Raw genomic sequence first — 25,378 nt, 5'->3', positions numbered from 1 at the left:
TCGCGACTCCCAGCTCACCCCTGCTGACACGTTCCGTTTCCTTGGTTAAAATCTCAATTTTCTCGGGATTTAAACATTGTTTGAAACATTTGGAATATTGTGAGTTATCATCTTTACTAAATATATAACACTGGCCTTGTGATTTTGGGATATTTTAATGCAAAAATCTTAGGTATTGCACCTTTAAGTGCTGCTTCAGAGCGCTCGTGCCTGTCGGAGAACTGTCACGTCTGTAACATTGTTTTTTCCTCTGTGAAAACGAAAAATAACATTTTATGTTTTGTGGAGAGCCAACCCTACCTCTCATTTGAGCAGTGTAATTCACAGAATTACAAAAAATATATTTTGCCTCCTAAAACGTAAAGATTTTTTGTCACGCATGAATGCTTGTCTATTTCAAGCTAAATATAAAACGCATGTATACTGTATTTTCCGCACTTTAAGGCACACCGGATTATGAGGCGCATAAGATACTGCAGTCAAACGTTTGACTGGGTCTAAGTTATGCTAGATGTGCTGGGAATGTAGCGAGTGCGCGGCGCCGGTGTTTAGGCTTTTATTAATGTGAGCGCACTGGGGCGGGCACGTGACTTACATTCGCAGCCTGACTCATGAGTATTCAATGTGCGTCGGCTCGCTGACAGCAACGGCTGGCTGTTTTGAATGAGACGACCCGGTTACTGTGAACGGGGAGCGCTTGATGAACATTCTGTGACGCGCGAGCAGCGCCGGGGACAGTGTGTCTGTTCGTGTGACTGTTAAGAGTGAGCGCTCGGGAGCGGGAGACACACATAACCTGATTTATACCAGGTTGAACTGGCCGTGTACTATTCGACTATAACGTTCATAGTCGAATCAGACCTCTCCGAATCGAATCGTCGAATCCTCAACTATTAGAAGTCAGCCCTACAATTAACCATGTAATTTTCTCTTTACACGACATAATAATGACCCTCTAAGAATTACACAATTAGGAAAAACATCACCTAGTCAGTAATAACTCCATACAAAATATCTGAATTAACCTTTAAAGTTATTTACCCAAAAATATATCAAAGTATTTTTACAGCATCTTAAAACAACACTGGCAAATAACCTTGAAAAAGTACATTAATAAAACAGACTATTTAAACAAAGATTTAACTTAACCCTTTGAATTACTTGGAAAATACAAACAGCACAATAGAACATCTGTAATGCTAAATACTACTGTTTTATAGTCATTCATTTAGAATACACATTTTTAACCTCAGTAGTTTCATTGCACTTAACACAGAAAGTATATTGCCTCTTCACATTAAACACTATTTTGGCATAAACTAACACTTTTACCTTTTTTTATGATATAAAACAAATACACAGAGAAAATGGCGGTGCCTGCACTATTACATTACCACCACGCTTTAATCTCGGCCCACGTGACATAGCTAGCATACAGGCAACACTGGAGCAACACATCACGGTTAGCCTGCTAAATGTGCATCAAATTTACTAATCACTAAATTTACTCCCTGCATGTTCCTTATGGTATTAAACATATAATCGTTCAAACAAATTACAGCCCACTTTCTTACCTGTTAAAAAGGGAAATAGAAAACATGACACGGCCACGATGTGGCCTCAGTCAAGTCCAATGTTGTGGACGAACGTAAGCCGCACGTTCCAATCCGTACACAGGCTGAACAAGGCATTAGCAATCGTTAACAGATCCTCCCATCACAAACCGGAACTTAAATTTACAGCAAAAGAAAGTGAAACTTATATAAACAAGCAAACACTGCATAATGTAAATTAAAGTGCATTACGCAAAAATGTTATAGAAGTTAAATAAGGATTTTAAACACATATCGTCTGTTTATCCTATTAAGCTCTTTAGCCTCCTTTACTCACAAAGCAATGGATCACTGATCTACCGATCATGTTTTTTCTTTCTCCTGTTTTAAAGAAATGAATGTTTCTTATAATTAAATATTTCTTAACCAAACAGTGCAGCAATGCATTGATATGAACAATATTAAGTATCTTCTAACTTGCATCAACCCATTCAATGTATCAGGCTATTACATCAATTTTATCATCCTTACACAGGCTGGTGGTGGTGGTGTGATGGTGTGGGGGATGTTTTATTGGCACACTTTTTCTTGGCACAGCCATGGCTACTTCCAGCAGGATAATGCACCATGTCACAAAGCTCGAATCATTTGAAATTGTTTTCCTGAACATGACAATGAGTTCACTGAACTAAAATGGCCTCCACAGTCACCCGATCTCAACCCAATAGAGCATCTTTGGTATGTGGTGGAACGGGAGCTTTATTGTGCCCTGGATGTGCATCCCACAAATCTCCAACTGCAAGATGCTATCCTATCAATTTGGGGCGTCTAAAGAATGCTTTCAGCACCTTGTTGTATCAATGCCACGTAGAATTAAGACAGTTCTGAAGGCGAAAGGGGGTCAAACACAGTATTAGTATGGTGTTCCTAATCCTTTAGGTGAGTCTATTTTCTGCATTTCCAAGAGTCTGTGTTACAATGAGCCCCTATTAGAACTGTGATATTCTGTTACTTCTATGATTTCTACTGAGAAACCATGCATAAAAAAGTTGAATAAAGAGTCAATGTTCAGAAATTGAAATTATGAATTATTATTTTGTTTTGTAATATGCTGTATAGCTGTTTTGTGATGTGTTTTTGGTCACACTTCAGAGGCCCACTCAACAGCATCATGCCTCTCTTTCCTGCCCGGGGAACGAGCACCGCAAAATGCACCAGCTACGTGCCTCACGCCACAACCAGTGCAAACGACTTCAATAGGAGAGTCTCCTCTTTTGTTGAGAGCAGACCCTGTAACCCTGTATAGGCGCCGCCACAGAAGCTACAAATGTGCATGAGCACCGCCACAGAAGCTACAAATGTGCAAATCCTGTAACCATTTAAATTCGGGTAAATGTAGCAGACCACGCTGCCGGTTCTTGCACATTTATGATTTGCAACGTTGCAACAAAATGCTAGATATTTTTTATTTATTTTTTACATTGCAATTCAGGGCTTCCGAATAAAGCAGATAATGTTCTTTCAGATTTACAGATTTGTTCTGAAGATCAGGTATCCCATAAAAGCTGGGATAAAATACAACCAACAGAACATTTAAAACTGAATCAAAAAGTTAAACAAACATCTTTAAGATGTTTTCTTTACATGTGAAATAAAGAAAACAGTTACAAACTGAAACAGGAAGTGTTTCTGGACCAGTGTTGTTTACATCTTGTGAAATGGTCTATAGAGAGCTAAGTCATATTTGGCCAAGTCGTTTAGGAGGTAATAGCCATTTTTCAATGTCTGGTGAATATCAAAAACAAAACTAACTTTACCCCGCTTAGAAGCTGCGCGGGGTGTACACAACACACACAACACAATATAACTATATTGTGCATGCTACAGAAAACATTAACAGCAAACATTATTAATAATACTTACAGATTGTGATTCGGAGTAGGACGAACCTGATCCATATGCTGGATACTGAGCCCTCCTTCGGGAACAACCGGCTTGCGAATCCACATTTGAATTTATGTTTTTGAATGATTCGTCATTAAAATGATGAGAACACAAAAAACTTTAAAAAACTTCTGCTGATAATTTACTCAACCTCATGTCAACCAAGATATCAATGTCATTCTTTCTTTAGTCGAAAAAAAATTAAGGTTTTTGACGAAAACATGCAGGATTTTTCTCCATATAATGGACTTCAATGGACTCCAACAGTTTCAAGGTCCAACTGAGTTTAGTGCAGTTTCAAAGGGCTTTAAATACTAACAGACGATGAATAAGGGTCTTATCTAGTGAAACAATTGGTCATTTTAAAAATAAATAAAAAAGTTTAAGTTTTACAAGCACAAATGCTCGCCTTTCTCTCTTCTGTGATGCGCGTTTGTGACTCTCCTGTTCGAACTCGTTCATCAAAATGAACAAATCTTAAAGTTATTTCGTTCATTCAACAAACAAAATGACTCTTTGACTGTGTTGACAGTTTATTTAAGTCCTTTATATGGAGAAAAATCCTGTAATGTTTTCTTCAAAAACCTTAATTTCTTTTTGACTGAAGAAAGAAACACAAAGACATCTTAGGTGTAAATTATCAGCAAAAGTTTTTTTTTTTTTTTTTTTTTTTAAAGTGAACTAATCCTTTACCAAAAGTAAGTTTACATCCCAACGGACAAATTACATGTAAATGCTTCAAAAAGTAAAATGTTATTTTTCAAAAACATTTACCATTGCATTGAGACAACATCTTTATTCGAATAAATATTACTTATAGCATTACGAAACACTGTCTACAGTATTATTTCAGTTAAACAATGCTTATTCCTTAAAAGCCTGTTTTATATCTAAAATACATTAATTTTAGAATCAGTCCCTTGTTAGTATGATATATTAAGCACTTTATCCATATGAAACAGGAAATCAAAACTTTGTGGTTTTGGAGGTGATGTAAACAATAATGGTGGTACACTGATTAGCTATAAAAAGTCTAAAAGATAAAATAAATCGTTTAAATGCAAATGCACAATAAATACAATAGACATATAAACTATTTGATCTAGATAAGTCATACTTTTTCCTTACAACTTACGCCATATTCAGTAAAAAAAATAAAAATAAAATTAAATAAAAGGTGTAACAACACATGATGCATAAGATTATCCAAGTACCTAAAAGTAAACCATAAAAAATAACTAATACATTTAATATCTACTAGCAAAACACAATATGAATAAAATTCTAAATAATTTCTAAATGGAAATGGATTTAAAATGAAATGGATTTGCTAAATGAAAATGCAAAATGTTTCAAAAAGTCAACATGATCATATTTAAAACATCGCTTCGTTCAAAACGTACACAATTCAGAGGTTTGTAAGATTCAGCACGATTAAGTCTCTGACAATCTTTTCCACGATTCTGTTAAATATTCCTGTCTGGTTGTTGTAATTTCTTCATAAAGATATTGGTGGACTTAAATCACATTCAAACTCGTTCATATTGGCTCCGAGTATCTCTCCTCCTATGTTGGAAGAAAATGTAGCTCCATTTGCAAGCAGTTCCACATGGAAAGACTAAAGATGAGATTTACTGACTTTACCAGAAATTGAAATGAGTTTCTCCTCATGAGCGGAGTCTGCAAAATCAGAAAACTAATTTCATGTTTTATTTTAAAGAGAAATTAAACTAGTAAAAAAAAAAAAATCACTCACACTTTGAAAGTTCTTCCGTCGTGCGACTTTGTGGTTTCATCTGGTCTGCAAATGTTGTGTTCAGAAACTGATGTTTGAGCCATGTTGCACGATCGTCCTCGAAAGACTTCCTCTGAAAGAAGAGAACAACGTGGTAAAATCAAGATGAATAAAGAACTGAATTCAGAAGTCCATAAAAACTGGACACAGGTCAGAACCTCATGGCCCAATCTGATGGCAGCCTCTGTAAAATTTCTCCTTTCCATTTCAAAATTTTTCCTCTGTTCTTCAAACTCTCTCCACTCTTCTTTCAAGCGTTCCTTCTCTTCCAGCATGTAGGAATCGTTCAGAACAGCTGCAGTCTCCTCATCACAGGATGTGTTGAGCTGTTGCTGTAAAAAACAAAAGCTGGTCTAGGAAAGCAGCTGTGTTTACTTGTACTTTTAAGCATTAACAGCTATATTTAAACAGACATCTTAATGAATCGGAACGCTAAATAAAGTGATGGGCGTGTTTATATGTCACAAGCTTCAAATCGGAATGGATTTTTTTGACTGTGCCTCTACTCACTTGCAGAAGTTGTTGTTGAGTCTGAATAAACTCCTTGCACTGCTGAATTTCTTGTTTGAGCCTCTCTATCTCCTCTTCATGGAGTTGTTTGGCCATCATCTCTTCGCTGTCTCCAGCTTACACCATTGATGTTGCATAATAAAATAAAACAGCATCTGTGTATTTATTTTACAATAACTTTGTGTGTCTAAGTTGTGTGTATTGACTGATAAAGCCACAAAATAAATAAATCAGAAAAGGCGGTGATGAACAAAAAGGTGAGACTTAGGGTGTGTTTGCACTTGTAGTTCAGTTCTCTTGGTTCTTTTGGTCCGGACCGAAACATTTGAGGCTGCATTGTAATTGTAATGAAAATGATGAAGATATACAGTTGTTATAAAAATCATTCTAAACATACAGTAAAAGAATAGCAGGGTCCACACTTCAATATATTGTGCAATTCAATATTTCAGAACGATAAAAACATCGACAGCCAATCAGAATCAATTCTTTTTTATGAGCTTGAGCATTTAAAGTGGTTTGTAGTTATCATTTTTAGTGTGAACGGCCCTTCAGACCAGGTTTGCTTAGCATTCACATTGACATTTTTACTACTACACATGTAACAAAACAGCTTTCATGAGGTATATTTTGTGACGGACTTTACCGAACATCCAAAACAATGCTGGACTAAATGCGCTCGTTGTATGTGCGCACAACGATGGTCTTTTTACCACCCGAGAACTCATGAAGAGTTTATGAGTCTGTGTAAAGGAGTCAAAACAGTGGCAGAAAACCTTCCCTGCAAAACAAATAAAGATCTGCTGCAAGGAGACAGTTTCTGACGCCTGTTTCGAACGTAATAGGCAACGTAGCACCAGGGTTCACTGCACTAAAAGAGCAATCGCACCAGAGTTCGTTTTAATCGAACCAAACCTGCCAAGTGTAAACACACTCTTAATTCTAATCCTCTACCTTGGCTGTCCAGTCTCTCAACATGATGTTTGAGTTTCCTCCACTGCTGACGAATGCTGTTGGTCAGTTTCTCCCGAGCGTGATCACAGGACATCTCGGGATGTCCTTTCAAAGGTTCCTCGTCATCTGAATTTGTCTGTAGAGTCAACTGAAATATGACCAAAATCATTCTTCTTTTTTCTTTTTGTTGGATAAAAAAATGTCAATAGCTTAAAAATATGGTGAAAGAAATGGTGTAGCGCCAAATGTATATGTCACAAAACTTACTGGGAGCATAAATCAAAAAGTAGAATAAAGGATCTGTACACAACAAATAGGGCAGTTTGTTTATTATACTTCAACAGAGGCAACAAAAAGATAAAAAAAAAGGTCCTATAAAGTGCAAAACGTTTGAGAGATCAACTCTTCATCTTAAAAATAAAAAAAACACTTATACAGCAAGCATGTTATAAGTCTTTAGTGTAAAATGGTTGATATGGACATTCAAACCTGATCCATATTATTGCTTTGTTTCTCTTCCTTTTGGCATGTCTTCTTTGAATTTAAGACGACCACCATTTCTCGTTTCATTTGTTGAAGCACTTTCTTTAGCTCTATGTTCTCCATCATTAGCTCCCTCTGACGGGTATCCAATTCATTGAGAAGAGTTTTGTACATCTCTCCCTCATGTCTAAAAAAAATAACAAATATATATATATATATATATATATATATATATATATATATATTAATGATATTATACTGAAGGGGAACAATTAAAACTGCAACAACAACATAAAACAAACGATTATGTACTTTACCTGGATTCCGTTTTTCCAGTTTTCCAAAGACATCTCCTCCCGTCTGACCTTCCAACATAATTCAAAACTTCCATTCCTGACAAAGTAATTGTAATAATATTTCAAAATATTTTTGAAAGAATAAATGCAGCCTTGGTGACACAGCCTTCCTAATATTGTATCTATTATTAAAAATATTCACTATACTGTATGCAGTAATATTATTGGTTTATATATAAGTAATTCATATTACCTTGTTTATTTTCCTTTTTGGCAATGAGTAGTTGATTGAGGCGCTCCTTTACTCTGTTATGCTCCCTTTCTCTTCTTTTGATGTCATGGTTGTATTGTGTGGCACGGCTTGCAATGATACCCTGTAGCCTTTGGATCTATTAAAGTAAAGACCAAATCTGATTTGACAGACGACTGAGGATCACCACCACTGTAGAACCAAAAAACCAACTTCGCAGCTTTCTCATTCAATTTTCATACCTCTTCTTTTGCATCTTTTAGGCAATTTTGCAAAGTCTTTATATTTGTTTCCAGCTGACGCTCTCTCTCGTGCAAACGCATGTTTTCCTTCTTCGAAAGATCAAGCTGGTCCTACAAAACAGTTACAAGTTTGTTTTTGTTTTTTTAGTTTTACTGAAAATTTATGGAAGCTTGTTTCTGCTAAATAAAAAATTAAAAAGGTAATTGCGACTAATCTCACAATTCTTGCATGATACAAACTTGCAATTCTGACTTTTTCTCAGAATTGTGGGTTTATATCTCACAATTCTGATTCTGAGGAAAAAAAGTCAGAATTGCAAATTTGAATTTCACAATTCTGATTTTATAACTCGCGATTGCACGTTTATATCACAATCCTGAGAAAAAAGTCAGAATTGCACATTTATATCACAATTCAGAGGAAAAAGTCTGAATTTCCAGAACTCACAATTGCGAGCAAAAAAGTCAGACTTGAGATCATTTGCAATTCTGACTTTTTGTTCCTCACAATTTTAACTTTTCTCTTATAGAAAGAGAAATGAAGTCACATTTTTTTCTATACAATTGAGTTATAAATTATAGCTCAGTTGTGAGAAATTAAACTAAGTTTATATCTCACAATTTAGACTTTTTTATTGCAATTGTGAGTTTATAGAAAGAAGTCAGAATTTTGAGATTGAAATTCGCAGTTGGAGAAAAAAAAGCTTAATTTCTCGCAACTGCGAGTTTATATCATATAATTTATAACTCGCAATTAAAATAGAAAAAAATGTGAGATGCAATTATCTTTTACTTTTTTTTTTATTCCATGGCGAAAACAAGCTTTCATTAAAAAAAAAAAATTATTATATGTTTGTATGTAGTAACAAAGTCATACCTTTAGTCTGGAGTTGGTGAGGTGTTGGTAGTGGAGGTCACTGCTGGACTTGAGCTGCTCCACCTCCAGATCCTCCATCATTCCAACAGCTCGACGGTGTAGCTGAAGCAAGCCATGTATGTTGTTTAGGGAAACCACAGCATCCAGATCACGAATGCCGTCTGAGTTACGGGAAATTGGTGGAAAGCACAGGGAGGACAACTCCTGTGAATGTAAAGAGTCCATTAATAATACGAGATTTAAGATTCTTCTTCTTCAAACATACTGTACAGTACAAGAAAAGCTGTTTACATAAGAGCACCTACCTGATTGATGTACAGAATGCACTCATTGATATTTTCTTCCGTGCAGAAGTTGCTTGAGACACTGAAAGAACTTAAAGGCAGAGGAGGCATCACAGATGCTGTGTAGAGTCTTGAAGGAGACATTTTAGTCAATAATGCGTATAAGTTCTGGAAAGGAAAAGAAACGTACACATACATAAAATAATCCACAATCAAAAAAACACTAATAAGTGTAAAGATTTCTCAGATGATTACTAGTACATGCTGTTACGGTTACAACAAGTGAATGTGAATACTGCCCTAAATGAGGTTAGGAGGGGAGCCTGTCCTTAAAATAACTTTCCACAGTATTTTGAGTCACCTAATCCTTCCCTTTTCCCACAGGACTTTGGTTATCTGGAGCACGGATGTGAAATCTCTGTTACTAATATCAACTATTTTCTCAGTAATGACTTAATATGCCAAATGCAATTGATGAATATTTCGACATTTTCATTATTTACTTGCCTTGGTCATGCCAAAACTGTTATGATGTGCTGCATTCAAGCCATGTCATAATTACCTTGCAATGTGCCCTCCGAAGCAGGCATTTTTAAGATTTTAATTTGTACAAGCACCTCTGTTACCACATTTGCCAAGCTCAAAAATGGAGAAAAAACTCAATGAAAACACTCTAGATATAAACTATGACTCGTGCACCATATCAAAAGTCTGAATAATGAAGTTTAGCGATAGATTTTTCGAAAGAACAGATTGAAATTTAGGTTAAGAATTAAAAACTTTCCACCATCCACCAAAGTTCTCAAGTAAAATACTGCATGGTATAGTTAGAAGGCCGTTCATTTCGAGTTTTGGGGGCCTGAAAACGCAAACTTTTGAAAACATGATTCAAAGTCCAAAATAATCTCTTTATGGTCTCCATGCAAACAACAAAAACGTGAATTTGTGAAAACGTGACATCATGCATGCGTATTTCATGGTCACCTACTGTATGCATATTACGTGTTTACGGAGTGTTTCTTGACAAAGTGACATCGCCAACTACAGGCCTGTCAGCCTAATACAACCTTTTCGCAGATCACCGTGAACGGGAACGTTTTGACAACGTTGTTGTCTGTTTGTAGTACATAGTTGACGTGTAAACATAGTTACAAAGAAAATGATAACCAATGAAGGTGATAACCAATGAATCCAATGTGAGGTGATCGTAATCCATTGACAAGAATCTTATTAAAGCTACTTAAAATTCAGTCTTTTCCTCACAGACATATCATATGGTATTTGGAATATATCACACAAGCTTTATGGAGAAAATTCTCCATTTAAAAGTCTAGAAAAAATTTAGTATAAATAATAAAACTGGCATGTTAAAGGTTTAAATGACCAACAACCACTTTTTCCATCTATAAGATTCCACCTCATTTTCAATGACTTTTCTAGTCCTCATTTTAAAGAAATTGCACTCATAAAGAGCATTTATAACCAATTATATATAGGCCTAGTGATTAAAAATCACTGTAGCAATTTCCAATATTTTCAAATGTAACATTACTCTTCCATGCATGGAAAACACAAAATTGCTATAAAGCTAGGCTATGTTATATATATATATATATGAACACAGCAATCCATGAGAAGCTCAGGCTATTATTGGATAGTAAGCAACACACCAAAATGATCAAGTATAAAGTAGGTTAAGGTGAGAAGAAGGATTTCTGCATTAGGACGCTGAATTTACTCAAATGACATGATGATAATGAGACATATAAGCGATATTTACATCTTTACTATACTATAGTCTATAGAATAACATACAGATGGTTAACAAACGAAGACTTACCGCGTATATTTTGAGATTCAAGAGCACTTGTGTTGTGAGGCTTGACAGCTTCTTTTCAAGACATTTGCACAGACTGATACATTTTCCCGGGAAGTTTGCGTAATAAACCGTCTTATTGTGGCACGTAGTTACATTGATGCAGGCACCGCGTTCTGTTCTCCACAGGCTCAACCTTGAACGAAAACAGTCACAAGCAAACGCGTTGCCATGCAACGAATACGAGGGCGTGTCATTGGCTGTAACTCATGCACCCCCGCGAAATACAGACCAATAGACTTCGTCGCAGTCAATGCAGGTGCTAAGAACATAAAAATAGGCTAGTTATAGTAAAAATATACCAAAATGCTATACTAAATATAAGGACATTTACATCAGACAAGCAACGTTTTTGTCTGTCCATTTTATTTCAGCATAACTTTCAAACACAACTATTTACTGATGAAGATAAAATAAGCACATTTTTAATGAAATGTACAAATACATTCCTATGACAAAAGCCTATTCCAGAAAAAAAAAAATACATTTTACAACACTGTAGTCAAATATACAATGAAAGCAGCAACATTTCGGCATAGCAGCAATCATAATACTTTGCACATGCATATACACCTACAGTAGAAATCCTTTAGCATATTTGCTAAACACTTTTATTTGTTAAAGTTTCTGTCATGACTGTGCTTATACTGCAGCACATAAGTTAATTGCTAACAGGAATGGGAAGACCCAAAGGTTCGTCTTCCCGTGACAAAGGATCTATCTTGGCCTCCAGCCACCAAGTTGTCATTTCGCCTTTGCCCTGTTTAACAAAAAGTCGCAATCAGTAAATCTTCTAAACACAATGCCCTGAAGGACAGCATCACACAATAGAAACAATGAGGGGACGAAGGGAGAGAGCACGACTGAGCAGAGGTGTGTATTTGCTTGTACATAATGAACACACAAGTGAAAACACAAAAGCCAGCTGAGGACAAGTCCTAATTGAGAGGCACAGCTGAGCTGAGATCAGAGTTCAGCCTCTGGGGACCATATACCATCATTTCAGGAAGAAAAATATCAATAGAAGATTGATTTGGTAGATCTACCAGAGCTGCGTTTTCTGAAAGCCAACTAGTCAAGTTTCGTTGAATTGCATTGGTAACAACGGGACAATAATAGACAATTAGTAGACAATAATATATAATAAAATAAATATTTGAAAAAAAAAATAATGAGGATGAGCTCAAAAATCATTTTGACAAAAATATTTCTTAAAATTATTTCTTAGTTCTGTGGACATGGTGAATGAATACATCTTCATGAGATTTAACTAGAGAGTGCGGTTCTTCTTCTTTACTTTGATCACTGTTTTATAACTCGCACCCAAAAAACGTCTTGGCAGTTGAGCGCGCCTAGTTTGAGCAAAAATATTTCTTACTTCATAACTGTCATTGAGTTACTTACTCTTTTTTTAAACATTATTTAGGCTAAGCTATGCATCTATTTTAACCGATAATATGGTGTTTATTTTTTCCACAACATGTATCAGCACATTAATCTTCGTGTCAAGCTAATGCGATGGAGCACCTAAGGGATATGAAGATTGAAGAAACATTTGATGGGAGGAAAAAAAAGAATGTCTTTTTGCTTGCTCATAAATATGTAGCTTCTTCTCACAAAGGTGTTGTGTTCCACGGAGAAACATTGTAATCCTTCACATATATTTTGCATTCTCAAATGGATTGCTTTCCCCCAAGAAAATTTCCATTCACTCACAAAACTTTTGCATTCTCTTACAAAATATTGCGTTCCACCGAGAAACTTTTGCGTTCTCTTACAAATGTTTTGTACAATGTGAATATTACAAAAAAGTATGATTGTTAGAAAAAAAAGTAGGCCTATACACATCAAGAACACATAAGCAAATCGTACAAAAACATGAAAGATTTTACGGATTCATACAAATTTGCCACCAATTTGCCAAAATGTAAAATTGTTACAAATTTCCGAAATGTGTCATTTCATCACAAAAGTTTAACCCCCTGGGGACCAAGGTGTATTTGGGGTCCTTGAGATGTTCTGACATGCCCTGACATTTGTATTTTTTTTTTCAGTTGCTTATAAACATATCAATGGCACACGTGAAATTACACTATATTTAGCACAAAGAGGGCTACCATAATATGTGAGCAACATGTATGCACATGTTTGTATTTTTGAGAGAATATTGTTTATGCGTCAAAATATAAATGAAAGTCAAAAACCCATTTTTAGTCATACCTGGAAACAAATCCTGGTCAAATAGGTTATATGGGCCATTGTGTACAATTGGTTCAAATCTAGAGTTGGAAACATCTTAAAAAGAAATATTTCAAAGTTAAGGATTCATTATTTTGATATGTGCATTGCATTAGCTTGCATTGTATAACAGTTGATTAGTTTATTTTTTGACAAAACATACTATATATTTAACATACGAGCAGAAACTGTCTAACTAAAGCTTATTTGATGTCTATTTTATAGTAAAAACTTATTTTGAACACAAACTTTCTTGAGGAAACTTTTCATCACTTTTTCTTTTCATCACCAAATCCCTTTAGGGGCTTCATAGTATGCAAAGATTACAAGTTAACCATGGCAACCAGGGTGAATGGACGAAATATTTTGCCACTAAATTTACGACAGGCAAAATGATAGCTCTGTGGGTGGTTTCTTTGCATACGCAAACAAGTGCTCTGAACTGACCATCTTACCTTCACATTGAGAGACCCACGACACATCAGCACGTATCCGCCAAGTGTGTGTAGAAGGTCAGCAGAAGAGCCACTGCACTGGATCTTTAAAGCTATAAGCATCATAACAACAATACAAAATATAAAGGCACATGGAATGGAAAAGACAAGTTTTCAAAAAGTTGTATAATGATCCAAAACACGCTTTAGCTATTATTTAGATCCAACCGTAACCAACATTCAGTTTTATCCTTTTATGTCCAATAAAACAGTACTTAAAGACAAATATTTACAAGATTCCTTTCGCCCCGGAAGTGTCAGACAGGGTCAGTTACTAATTGACGCTGTGTAAACAGCTGCGTTTTCCCCAAATACCTTCACTGGTGGACTCCGTTCGGGACGCGGTGTTTACCGTGTCACCAAATAAGCAGTATCGGGGCATTTTGGTGCCAACCACCCCAGCTACAACGGGGCCTAAGATAACATAAAAACACTGTAAATAATGTTCATGAAATACTGTCTCGTCCAAAGGACAGAGTTTAGAATGTGTTTAAAATGGTAGCCAGCTTGACGGCTAATTTCAAGGAAAGATGATTAATGGAAGCCATGCTGACCCGAGTGAATCCCAGCCCGTATCTTCAGCTGTGTGGTGGGCTTGTGTGGGATTTTAAACGTGTGACAGACGCTGATCAAGTCCAGCGCCATGCTGGCAATTTCCCCAGCGTGATTGATCCCGTTCTCTTTCGGTACTCCTGAGACTACCATATCTGTGGAGGAAGGGGATTTTCATTGATTTTTGTGCAATTTGATGCGAACGTGTGACAAACAATGGAAGCAGGATATCTGTAATCGCACTCACATGCATCTCCTATAGTTTCCACTTTGTAGACATCATAGTTGTCGATGATGTCATCAAATGTTGTGTAAAGCTTGTTGAGAAAATCCACAACCTGGTGAGGAGTGCTGGAGCCTGAGAGTTGTGTGAATCCCACTATGTCACTGCCCAAAATAATTTATATTCATTAATATATCATATAATAATTTATAGTTTTAACGAGTTCAAGATTGGAACTGTTATTCAGAAGAATAGATTAAACTGTAAGTAACTGGTACAATAAAAAAAATCTGTTCTGACTCCATTTAAAAAAATACTCAAAGAAAAGTTAAATTGGAATGATATTGCTGGATAGTACTGTTTTTTTTTTTTGATGTAATGCAGCCTTTGGTGAGCAGAGAAGAAATTAAAAAAAAATCTTAACAAACCTAAACATTTGAACAGTAGTACTATATATAACCCAAAGTCACTTTAAAAGCAAATATTTATTGTTTCAGTCCTTAATAGTTTTCATTCTTACCTGAAATATACAGTGGCATTGGAGTAACTCTGGGCCTCTGCTGTGCATCCCTGACGAAGATCATCAGCTACTGGCTTTGGTAACATGCCTGACACAAAAAAAAAAATATATATATATATATATATATATATATATATACACAATTTATGTAATAAATGCACACAAATGGTCAAGCTGGAAACCGTCACAGCACAAGTACTTTCAATGTCCAGTAGGTGGAACCATTTGGAAATTCATTCATTGAAAGTCTTTTTTTTTTCTTGTCTGAAAAAATGATTTTGGATAATTAACTTTCATCAGCCATAAACACTTCCATACTGTAGAGTAAACGGTCTGTCTTCTGCTTCTCCTGAAGAAGATCCTGTGTTCTCTCAGCTACAATGGTTTCCAAATGTTTACTGTACTTTTCCATCTAGAAAATCAAAACAACAAAGGTGATTTAATTTTTTTTTATTATTATTTAATAATACTTTTAGAAACATTATAAATCTGGTATAGAATAAACTATAATAAAAAAAACATTATGAAAATAACAATAATAAAAACTAAAACTAAAGGAAAATTAGAAGTGTTGCCTTGGAAATAACCTGAATTAAGTAAAATTGTATTAACTGTAAATAAATAAAAAACAAAACCTACAAAAAAAAGTAAAAATTAGACCTAAAAACATAATAAAATTACTAAATATCAAACTGAATTTTACTGAAATATTTTATATATAAATAATATTTTTTTCTTAAATATACATGCATGTGTGTGTATTTATTTATACAAAATAATTATACACAGTGCACCCACATATATTGTGTAAACACAAACTTTTATTTTGGATGCGATTAATCGCGATTAATAATTTGACAGCCCTAATATATATATATATATATATATATATATATATATATATATATAAACTGTATATAATTTTATTAACTTTTTCGAATAAGCTTTTACTTGCACAGTACTGTGTGCGTGTATATGTGTGTGTGTGTGTTTGTGTGTGTATGTGTCCAAACTGGAATAAAACTTGAAAAGCTTGACAAGACAAGATACATACCAGGTTCATCATCATATCCACAGGGCTGACCTTGTGCGGGTTCATTTTTTCAAGAATCTTTTTCACCTGCTCAAACGTCGGCCTCATGGTGACATTGTGGGACCAGCATCTCTTTATTAGCTGTGTGAAATTTGACTATGAACACTGAGTGCTTTTCATTTATCTCATCAAGAGCAAATTCATTCAAAGTAAATCAAAAAGAGGAAATGTGCTGAAGTAAATAGCGTTCAAGTGCAATGCATCAGTTACATCAATACAAACCTCACAGTAATCATCTGGATCCGGGCAATCGTTGTCTGATTTCCCAGCCTCTAGTTTGGGAAGCGGTGGGCGCCACGTAACATCAAGCTTCACTGAATCTGCCTGTTCCTGCTCAATAATTGGACTTCTTATCATCACCTCATATCCAAAAAAAAAACCAACAAAAAAAACTTCCTGATGCTTGTATACTTACTGAAATGAGGTCACGGCGAGTGGCGATTTCCACCAAAATAACAGAGTAGCTTGAGATATGGGAAGAAAAGAAATGTTTATTTCATGCTTCTGAGAGATTGTGTTTTATTTGAGAACAAATTGCTGCTCTGGGATGCATATTTAAAATATACAAAGCATGTCCATGTGTGCAAAGATAAAAAATTTAATTAATTAAAAAAAACACTGTCACAACTGTTGCAGTACATTTAATAGTCCCCATCATGTCTATTTATTGATTATTAGCTTATTTATTGACAATTTTCTTATCAGTTATATATATATATATATATATATATATATATATATATATATATATATATATATATATATATATTTATGTTTGTTGTTTGTCACAAATAATTCAACAGAGAAGTGAATGTTCAGGCTTTTTTTAATTAAAACATTTTCCAGATTTTTAACCTCACTTAAAGCATTTCCAAACATGTTTTTGTTAGAAAAATCCTTAAACGGATGGTAAAAAAAAAAAAAAAAACATTTCTCCTACCTGTACACATCAGCTGCGGCTGTGAAACTAGTGCTGAGTCTCAGAAGAACTTCAGGGGCGCAGTAAATGTGATAGAGGTTTTGACATTCGTAATTGGTGCTTATGTCCTCAAAGTCCTCCTTTCTGTAGGCAATCAGCCCATAATCTGTATAATTAAATATGTCCTAATTCATTATAGGATAATTGTTGGATAAATGCACCTCTTAAAAATCGTGTCTACCTGATATTTTGCAGACCCACCGATCGTCAATCACACAGTTATGCGAATGAAGGCGGCTGTGAAACATTTTGTGCTGGTGCAGGTAAGCCATCCCTCGGGCAATATCAGTAGCAAAAGACAATCTAGACAAAAGTGTTTTTTATCTATAAAGTTCCATTATGGAGCTTATAAAGAGCTTTCCCACAGTGCCACAAGACATATTTACCGGAAACCCCAGTTGATGGGGATGTCCTCGTTCAACAGCACGTCTGCCAGGCTTCCCTTTGGACAGTACTCTGTGATAATGCTTATGAACGGAACTTCAATACAGCCTCCAATGAACTTTGAGAGATTTGGGTGATCAAGCTCCCTGGTGTTAAAAAAAAAAAAAAAAAACAGGAAAAGAAAACTCTGGCAAAAATCTTAATTTACATGTTAGTTAAAATCTAACATAGGCGTATAATGATTTGGTCTGGTTAATGTCATTTCTAAGATTCGTGGCTACGGCTACTCACCTGACCTCTTTGACTTCTTTTCTGATTGTTTTAGTCAGGGTGAAGTATTTCTTCTGGATGTGTTTTATCGCTACAGTCCTTCCATCACTGTAAAAACAAAACAAAATAAAACAACAAAAGACAACAAAACAAAGACAAGACAATACAATCAAACAAACACAAAACATTAGTTTTCAGAAAATACATTACAGTGCCAAATAGGCAGTATCACTGGCAAACACTCACTAGATGCCGGCCTGAATGAAGCGCGGTTTGAAGTTTGTGTTCACTGCAGTGCAGACCGTCACATCTGTAACTCTACTCACACTGGAGTTCCTCTTTGTAGAAAGACTAGTGGTGCTACAAAAACCTGTGTAGCATACTTTACATATAAGGCCCAAACATTTTTTTTTTTTAAGGTAAAATGTGATAATGGAGCAAAACAATGATTTGACTTGAAATTATGTAAATTATTTTCTCATGCTAAATTATACTTAAAAAAAAATGTTTTGGCAGCGACACATTTAAAGGCAGTGGATGAGTCTAAAAACTCTTACCAAATATGATATTATTGTAGTTGATGATCCAGCTCTCATCCCAAAACATTTTCTGTTTTTGGTACTGCAGCCACTAGGAAAATGTAATAATTTTAAATATTCATAATGGGACAAAACAATACAGTATATAGTTTGTAACAAATTGTAAAACATAGGCAGAATAATACATTACTAACACTGAGCGATGACAATGACGCTACAGGGAACGCTCCTGCATGAGCCGGTGTCTGAAGCATGTGTGGAAACATGTGTGGTCAGGTGACATAGTGTCAGCGCAAAACCGGGACCATAAATAGAGGCCTGAAATGAATGGAATGGATAAACCCAAAGGACTCAAGCCTGAGGTCAATCCAATTCAATAATATCCATGAATGTGTGTGGAAAGGTCCAGCCTGCCGCAATAAATAAAATAAATTCCCAAGAGACACACACTCCTTTTCTGTGAAGTAGGCTCTGTTACTCAGGGATGAGGCCCACTGTGCATCCCACAGGTAAACTTGAAATACTGAGGGGTGTATTCTTTAGGATACCCTAGTGGCGAAGCATGCCGCACACCTTATAGGCCTGAAGAGGAACTGAAGGTGTATCCTCAGAAAAAGCCTCTCGAATCCCCACCTAAAGCACCTAAAGAAACCCCACTACTGGTATGATGAGGTTGATACTAGTATGGTGAGGTTGATGCCTTTATAAACATTCAACCAGTAAAGAAGGATTAACCAGTAAGGGCCTGAGATCCTTGGGTTGAATCCAGGACCAGCCTGCCAGCACAAATATCTTGCAACGGTTCACCCTTTGCTAGTGCCTTTGAAGAAGCCATACTCCTAGTAGAGTGAGCTCTGATGCCTACAGGAAAAGCCATTCCATGTGCCTCATAGGCAAAAGAAATTGTGCAAACAATTCAACGGGATAGACGCTGGTTGGGGACAGGGGAACCTCTGTCGTGGCAATTAATTGATCGGATTTACGCTACAAGGCTAAGCGGTAAACGTACATCCTCAAGGCTCTGACTGGACACAAGAGAGGAAGATTTTCTTGTTCTAGCAAATGAAACTGCGGAGGAAAATAGGTTTGAAGGACAAGTGAATAGACAGTCAAAAACGGCACATTTGGAAAGTAACCCGGTCTTGAGTGCAATATATGAGCTGGTACCCCTCAGGAACCAGACCCACAGCTTCCAAATCTCTGGCCTGGGGTGAAATATCGTGGCCCAGGCCTGGAAGAGAAGATCCCGCCTAGACAGAATCTCCCAGGGAGAGACATCAGGTCTGAGAAAGGTCCACACTCCAGACCAGCCGGAAAAGGTCAACTAGCAATAGCCTAACTCTATCCCGCCGACTCTAGCTAGAACACATGGGAGCAGAGCGATTGGGGGGAAAGTGTACCACTTTGGAAAGGATTCCAGCCCAAATGAAAGCCCTGGAAACACCAGAGTTGGTGTGGTAAACAGAGCAGTCCTCAGAAGGGCTTTGAGGAAGAGATGAGGCACGATGTAGTGGTGCCACAATCTCTTCTCCAAAGAGGGCATGCCCTCAACTCTCTGTGGCCATGACCATCAGGGCTTGGATGGCTATGAGCGACACCCAGATCCCTCCTGAAGCCGAAAGCTTCAAAACTAACAACAACAGTATTGACTGCATCACCAAATAGGCCAGAGGTAAAACTGGGGCATCCAACTGGAATCATTTGTCTTTTTCCTTGATGCCAAAGAGGTTGAGGCACAGATGTCTCTCCGTGGCAAACATTGCATGGCCGATGAAGCAGGCTGTCTGCTTTGTGGCACAACCAGCCAGATCTATGGTCTCCAGAGTTCCCTCACTGACACAGGGTCTACTCCCTCGCCAGAGTCTAGGTCTTTCAGTAGGTCAGGCTGGCACGCCTACACCAAGAGTGTCCCCAAGCCCTGAAAAGTGAAGCCAAAGCGTCTCGATGGCTGGTCCTAGTATAGGTCTTAAACCCTGCCTCCCCATGGTATTCAACGGGTCATGAGATCAACCAAACATTTCAATTACACTTCAAATATCTTTTTTCCAAAGGTGGTGTCTGTTTTTAAAATAAGTTTGTTTTAATTTGTTTCGTGATGCTATAAAAACGGTAGTGTGTAACGTCATGATTGATAGCTATGATTGACACCGAAGATCCTGAAAAAAAGTCTGTTGGGGCATCAGAGGACTGAGGAGATTGTATTTACTTTATTTAAACAAGCCTCTTGTTGTACTGCAATCAACAGACATCAAAATTGGAGCAAAACAGAGCAACAGACCAGACATAGGCCCTTTAAAAAAAGGTGCTGGGAGTGCGCATTCTCACACACTCTCAGAGAAACAGCCTAAAGAACAGAGAGTGAGGGCAGGGCATTGATTTTGTGGCTTTACTTCCTGCTCACTATTGTGCAGGTCTGGTCCCGAGATCGCTACTGCGCAGACTCAAGTCCCAAGATGTCAGCGCCATTTAGGGACACTGACGGCTGCAGTTCTCACCAATGGAAGGGTGCGAATTGGCGTTGTGCATTGTATGCAGCGACGCACCAGCCTGACCCACTGCCTCATAAGCCTTACCCTTGAGGCCAGATGTAACCTTTACAGGGCCTTGAGCGTACTCTAAAGGGAACACGATACTCTTTGAGAGAATAAAAGTATTTTGAGGAAACATAATGCTTTTTATGAAATAACGCAAAATTGCTCTGGGGAATGGCAAAACAATTGATCATTCTCCAATCTCATATTATTCCATCACCATGTCCCTTTAAACTCTGTAAAAATGTGAGTGGTGCTTCCCTGTGAAATATTTGCATTTGCATATGAGCAAACATTTGTCAAGCATTGAACCAGCATTCTCACCACCAACGTAAAGAAAAAACCACTGCAGAACAAGGCAACAGGAAGCCCAATGACCACTTTGATGGATGTAGGCATAGGACAAACACCACAGTCAGCAGGGCATGTCAGACAATTCTCCTCCAGCTCACAGGTGTTGTCTCCACACACTGACGCACATGCAGAAATGAAAGTCCACATAAACATCCATAGACAAATATTACTTTCTTTTTAACATGAAAAATTATTTCCTGGACCATATTAGAATATGTCAACAATTAGCCTTGCTTATTCAAACACTTTCTATAGGTGCTTTTTAAGTAACATCGATATCCTTGTTGTACCAGTTGTTTATAGACATAATTTTACTAACCTTGAGCGCTCACTACTAGCACTTTGGACTCCAGTGCTGCATGCATCTGTCCCACTTTGATGTGAGCAATAACCGAGGTTACTCCTAAATGGACCAGCACCACCTGTGTTAAAAAATTAAAATCCCCATGAAATATAAAATAAAACTTAGAAATAAAACTCTTAATAAAAAAACGTTATATTCATATAGCTTTGCTTGTAACCTTTGACGTCCAGAGCAGTTGGTTTATTTTGCCAGCTTTAGATACTGTGTGGGTTACAATTTTGCCATCATCTGGAATCCAGGGACCACAAATCCCTCCACCTCTCTAAACAGACAAAATGTAGTTGCCTGATAGTGACTGTTTCAAGGTTTAATGGGATGTGGAGCAATCAAGGGTAATATTGACTCTCAAACATCATGCACAAACTTTAATAACAGCTTACCATACTGAACAATCAATGGCACCAGTTTAAATAGAACCTGATTAAGTGCTCATCAAGGTTGGCCCACTTCCCATTGATGAGGGTCTGCCCCTCCCAGCACTTTCTCTCACACACAAACACAGGACCTACCATAGACTTCTCCTGTTCGTATTACAGTATTTAAAGCTTATACTGTATACCTACTCTATCCAAATATACACCACTGTTCAACATTTTTGGCATTAGTAGACATTTATAATGTATGATCTACATAATGGATTTATAAATACGAACCACAACTGTTTTCAACACTGATAATAATAAGAAATGTTTCTTGAGCAGCAAATCATCCAACCCGATCTCACGACCAAATCGTACGAATTCGGCGAATGATTAAAAAGTGGCTAATTCGTAACAATTCATACGACCTCACTCGTACGAATTAGTACGATTTTGCTAAATCGTACATATTTTATGAATTGGCCAATTCTTATGAATTCGTACGAATGACCTACCCCTTACCCCGCCCCTAAACCTACCCATCACGTGGGTTTAGACAAATCGTACAAATTCATACGACCTCATTCGTACGATTTTGCTAAATCGTACATATTTTACGAATTGGCCAATTCGTATGAATTCGTACGAATGACCTACCCCTTACCCCGCCCCTAAACCTACCCATCACGTGGGTTTAGACGAATCGTACAAATTCATACGAGTGAGGTCGTACGAATTGGTACGAATTAGCCATTTTTTAATCATTCGTCGAATTCGTATGAATTGGTCGTGAGGTAGCGTAGAATCATCATATTAGAATGAAGAATCATGTGACTAATGACAATGCTGAAAATTCAGCTTTGATACACAGGACTAAATTACATTTTAAACTATATTAAAATACAAAACTGGTATTAAAATTCTAATAATATTTGACAATATTACTGTTTTTTTGCTGTGATTTTGATCAAATGTCTCAGTGAGCAAAAATATACTTATATATACATAGTCATTTTTTTTTTCATTTAAGTATTAATTAATTCAATTAAATCTCTTTTAATCACTTTTTAAAAACAATATGATATCCGTGAAAAGTTTCATCAGATTTAGCCAAGGGGGTAATCCATCGACCGGAAATTGAAGCCTCGCGGGAGCTGACATCTTGTAGCAGAACTTTACTTGCGTTAGCATTCCCATTGACTCCCATTCATTTTGGCGTCACTTTGACAGCGAATAACTTTACATCTGAGGCGTTTGAAGACCCCATTTGTCCTTTATTTATTTCTAAAGAAACACGACAATGTATAAATAGCTCCATTACCTTGTAGCTTATGTTATGGCCCCGTAGAAGCAGTTTTAGTGAAAGTAGGCTAACGATTGCGTCATCCCCACGTGACTCTCTGTCGCACCTAGAGAGATTACCGTATGGACAGGAGAAGAAGCTCGCGCGCAATCGGGGAACCGTGGAGGCAAAATGACAAAATAATTCAGAATACCTATTAAAATTGTCTCCTTCTCCTAGCTCATGGACAGCTCCTATTCACATTCTCCGCCTCTGCATGTTTCGGAAGGGAATGATTCAGATTTCGCATGCCACAGTACTAGAAGACAGACGGGTCACTAACGTCCCACTACGTAGTGAAGCTCTGTTTGAGTCTGCGCGTCAGGGACGGAAGTGCTAAAAAAAAAATCGCCAAAAATGGGCTTCAATCGTCTCAATGGAGTTCCAATGAGATCGCTCTGTCCATTTCTTTTACTGTCTATGGATTTAGCTTACAAAGTTTCAGCAAATTGTTTCCCAAAGCCTAGGTTTGAAACTCAAACACACGCTCATATACTGTGTGCAACCGCCACAGGGCATTTATTGCAATTGGTCTGCAATATTATCATTTTGTGGCCTCTGATATCATGCCAAAATGTGCCATGTTTAGTCGACTTTTTATTTCAAACATTTCAGCACCAGTGTGATTAAATCGCTTGCACCAGTGTAGGTTTTACATCGACCATAACGATACAGACCATGAGCGTAAGAGGACAGGAGTGAATGTTGGCATGGTACACGCAGCAGTTGTCTTCATTGGCGTTGTTCCAGTTTGTGGGACATTCGTGCTCAAGGCAGAATCTTTTGGCCTCGGAAGCATTACTGTGGGAGAAAGTGGAGCGTATAGTAACATAAGCCAACATTCCTACATTCATTGTTAACATAATATTACATTCAAGGAAAACTCAATGTTCAATGCGACAACAAAAAGTTCAATGGAGTAAATGGTTGTTTCTAAACATAATGAAGCACATTTGAGATGGCCGGCATTGTGAGTCGTGCTAACCTGAACTGGAAAATCTTGTTTTGAACGGCATATTCATAAAAGGAATCTGTGGCAGTGACAGAATAGGTAACGTTGAACTCCTCCCCATCTGTGACCTTTTCTGGTGGACGGTGAACCCAAGCCATTTCTAAGCCTGTGAAAACATGTGGGTGTAAAGTGTTAAAGGAAGCTTAACCCTCTGAAATATCCAAGAGATCTAGCAAAGCAAATGTTTATCTTCTTGCATGGTATACGGTATAGACGCACTGTTGAATCAATTTTCAAATGAACGGCACTTATTTTGTTGGCCTCCTGATTAGAAACTTCCTTTAAGTTGTTGGTTTGTAAATTTAAGGTCTCGTCTGCAATTCTTAAAGGGACAGTTCATCAAAAAGGTTCATGAACGAATCATTTACTGTTTTTTTAGTGAACTTGATCAATGATTCACTGAAAAGATCTGAATCAAAACAACTATTTGTTCATGAATTTGACCATATTTTTCGGTAGTACACAAGTCATACTGGTTTATATCGATGTTAGGATGAAGACAAAAATTTAATTTTTGGGTGAACTGTGTCTTTAAGGAATTATCATCAACAATGAAAGAGTGTAGCTAATTACACTCATTATCTTAAAAAGACGCACTTACCGCCACAGCTAATCATGTTGTAATCATTTGGTTCAACTATGGGCCAGCAGTCATATTCAGTGTTGTCCAGGTCATGCCATCCATCAACAGTCAGAATCTGAAACATTTCATAATTATTTGTGTTTTTATCTGATAAAATATGGCAACTCATTATTCAACAAATGTGCATAAACACTCAATATTCACCAAATGTGCATAAACACACAAGGAATTTGTTGTGGTTCCCAGTAGCTCTGACTATTACCATGGTATGTAAAAAAAATATATATATATATACTGTATATATATATATATATATATATATATCACCATGATGTGCAAAATATAACTCTAACTCATTTCCGTTTTTGGTGAAATCACAGGTTTGTCCTTTACCGCCTAATTCTGGCCACAAGTGTTTCTGACACGGCCACAAAAGCCAAGCGTGATACTGTCTGATCCAGTCCCTTCAATGAATAC

The 25,378-nt window shown here is 36.9% G+C and overlaps 2 protein-coding genes across 4 annotated transcripts; both read right to left on the bottom strand.

The window, feature by feature from the left end:
- Positions 1 to 4,278: 4,278 nt before the first annotated feature.
- On the bottom strand, positions 4,279 to 11,174 carry ssx2ipb (synovial sarcoma, X breakpoint 2 interacting protein b). Of its 3 annotated transcripts, XM_039668685.2 has the most exons (13): positions 11,029 to 11,174; positions 9,210 to 9,356; positions 8,905 to 9,108; positions 8,028 to 8,138; positions 7,789 to 7,924; positions 7,557 to 7,632; positions 7,246 to 7,426; positions 6,757 to 6,904; positions 5,803 to 5,918; positions 5,451 to 5,624; positions 5,254 to 5,365; positions 5,142 to 5,177; positions 4,279 to 5,063 (listed from the first exon to the last, which is right to left on the bottom strand). In XM_039668685.2, the coding sequence occupies exons 2-13, from the start codon at positions 9,330 to 9,332 to the stop codon at positions 4,996 to 4,998; spliced, it is 1,485 nt and encodes a 494-aa protein (XP_039524619.2). In that variant the 5' UTR covers positions 9,333 to 9,356; positions 11,029 to 11,174; the 3' UTR covers positions 4,279 to 4,995. The 3 variants fall into 3 exon arrangements, with proteins under 3 accessions (XP_039524619.2, XP_088972976.1, XP_088972970.1); XM_089116850.1 differs by having other exon boundaries at positions 4,279 to 5,193; XM_089116844.1 differs by having other exon boundaries at positions 4,279 to 5,177.
- A 14-nt stretch (positions 11,175 to 11,188) lies between these two features.
- On the bottom strand, positions 11,189 to 25,011 carry LOC120477207 (atrial natriuretic peptide receptor 2-like). The gene is made up of 22 exons (XM_089116836.1): positions 24,920 to 25,011; positions 24,292 to 24,424; positions 23,984 to 24,107; positions 21,763 to 21,867; positions 21,561 to 21,663; positions 21,212 to 21,357; positions 18,375 to 18,447; positions 18,064 to 18,187; positions 17,839 to 17,925; positions 17,550 to 17,693; positions 17,345 to 17,466; positions 17,125 to 17,269; positions 16,600 to 16,648; positions 16,407 to 16,514; positions 16,146 to 16,265; positions 15,410 to 15,503; positions 15,092 to 15,179; positions 14,596 to 14,735; positions 14,351 to 14,503; positions 14,112 to 14,210; positions 13,758 to 13,849; positions 11,189 to 11,824 (listed from the first exon to the last, which is right to left on the bottom strand). Exons 1-22 carry the CDS (start codon positions 24,933 to 24,935, stop codon positions 11,726 to 11,728), a joined length of 2,364 nt encoding a protein of 787 aa, XP_088972962.1. The 5' UTR covers positions 24,936 to 25,011; the 3' UTR covers positions 11,189 to 11,725.
- Between the last annotated feature and the right edge of the window lie 367 nt (positions 25,012 to 25,378).

Source organism: Pimephales promelas, chromosome 2, assembly GCF_988280905.1.
Source record: "Pimephales promelas chromosome 2, fPimPro1.hap1.1, whole genome shotgun sequence".
In the NCBI taxonomy this organism is placed as follows: Eukaryota; Metazoa; Chordata; class Actinopteri; order Cypriniformes; family Leuciscidae; genus Pimephales; species Pimephales promelas.
The sequence above is the reverse complement of the archived record's forward strand: the minus strand, read 5'-3'. Positions and strand labels throughout refer to the sequence as shown.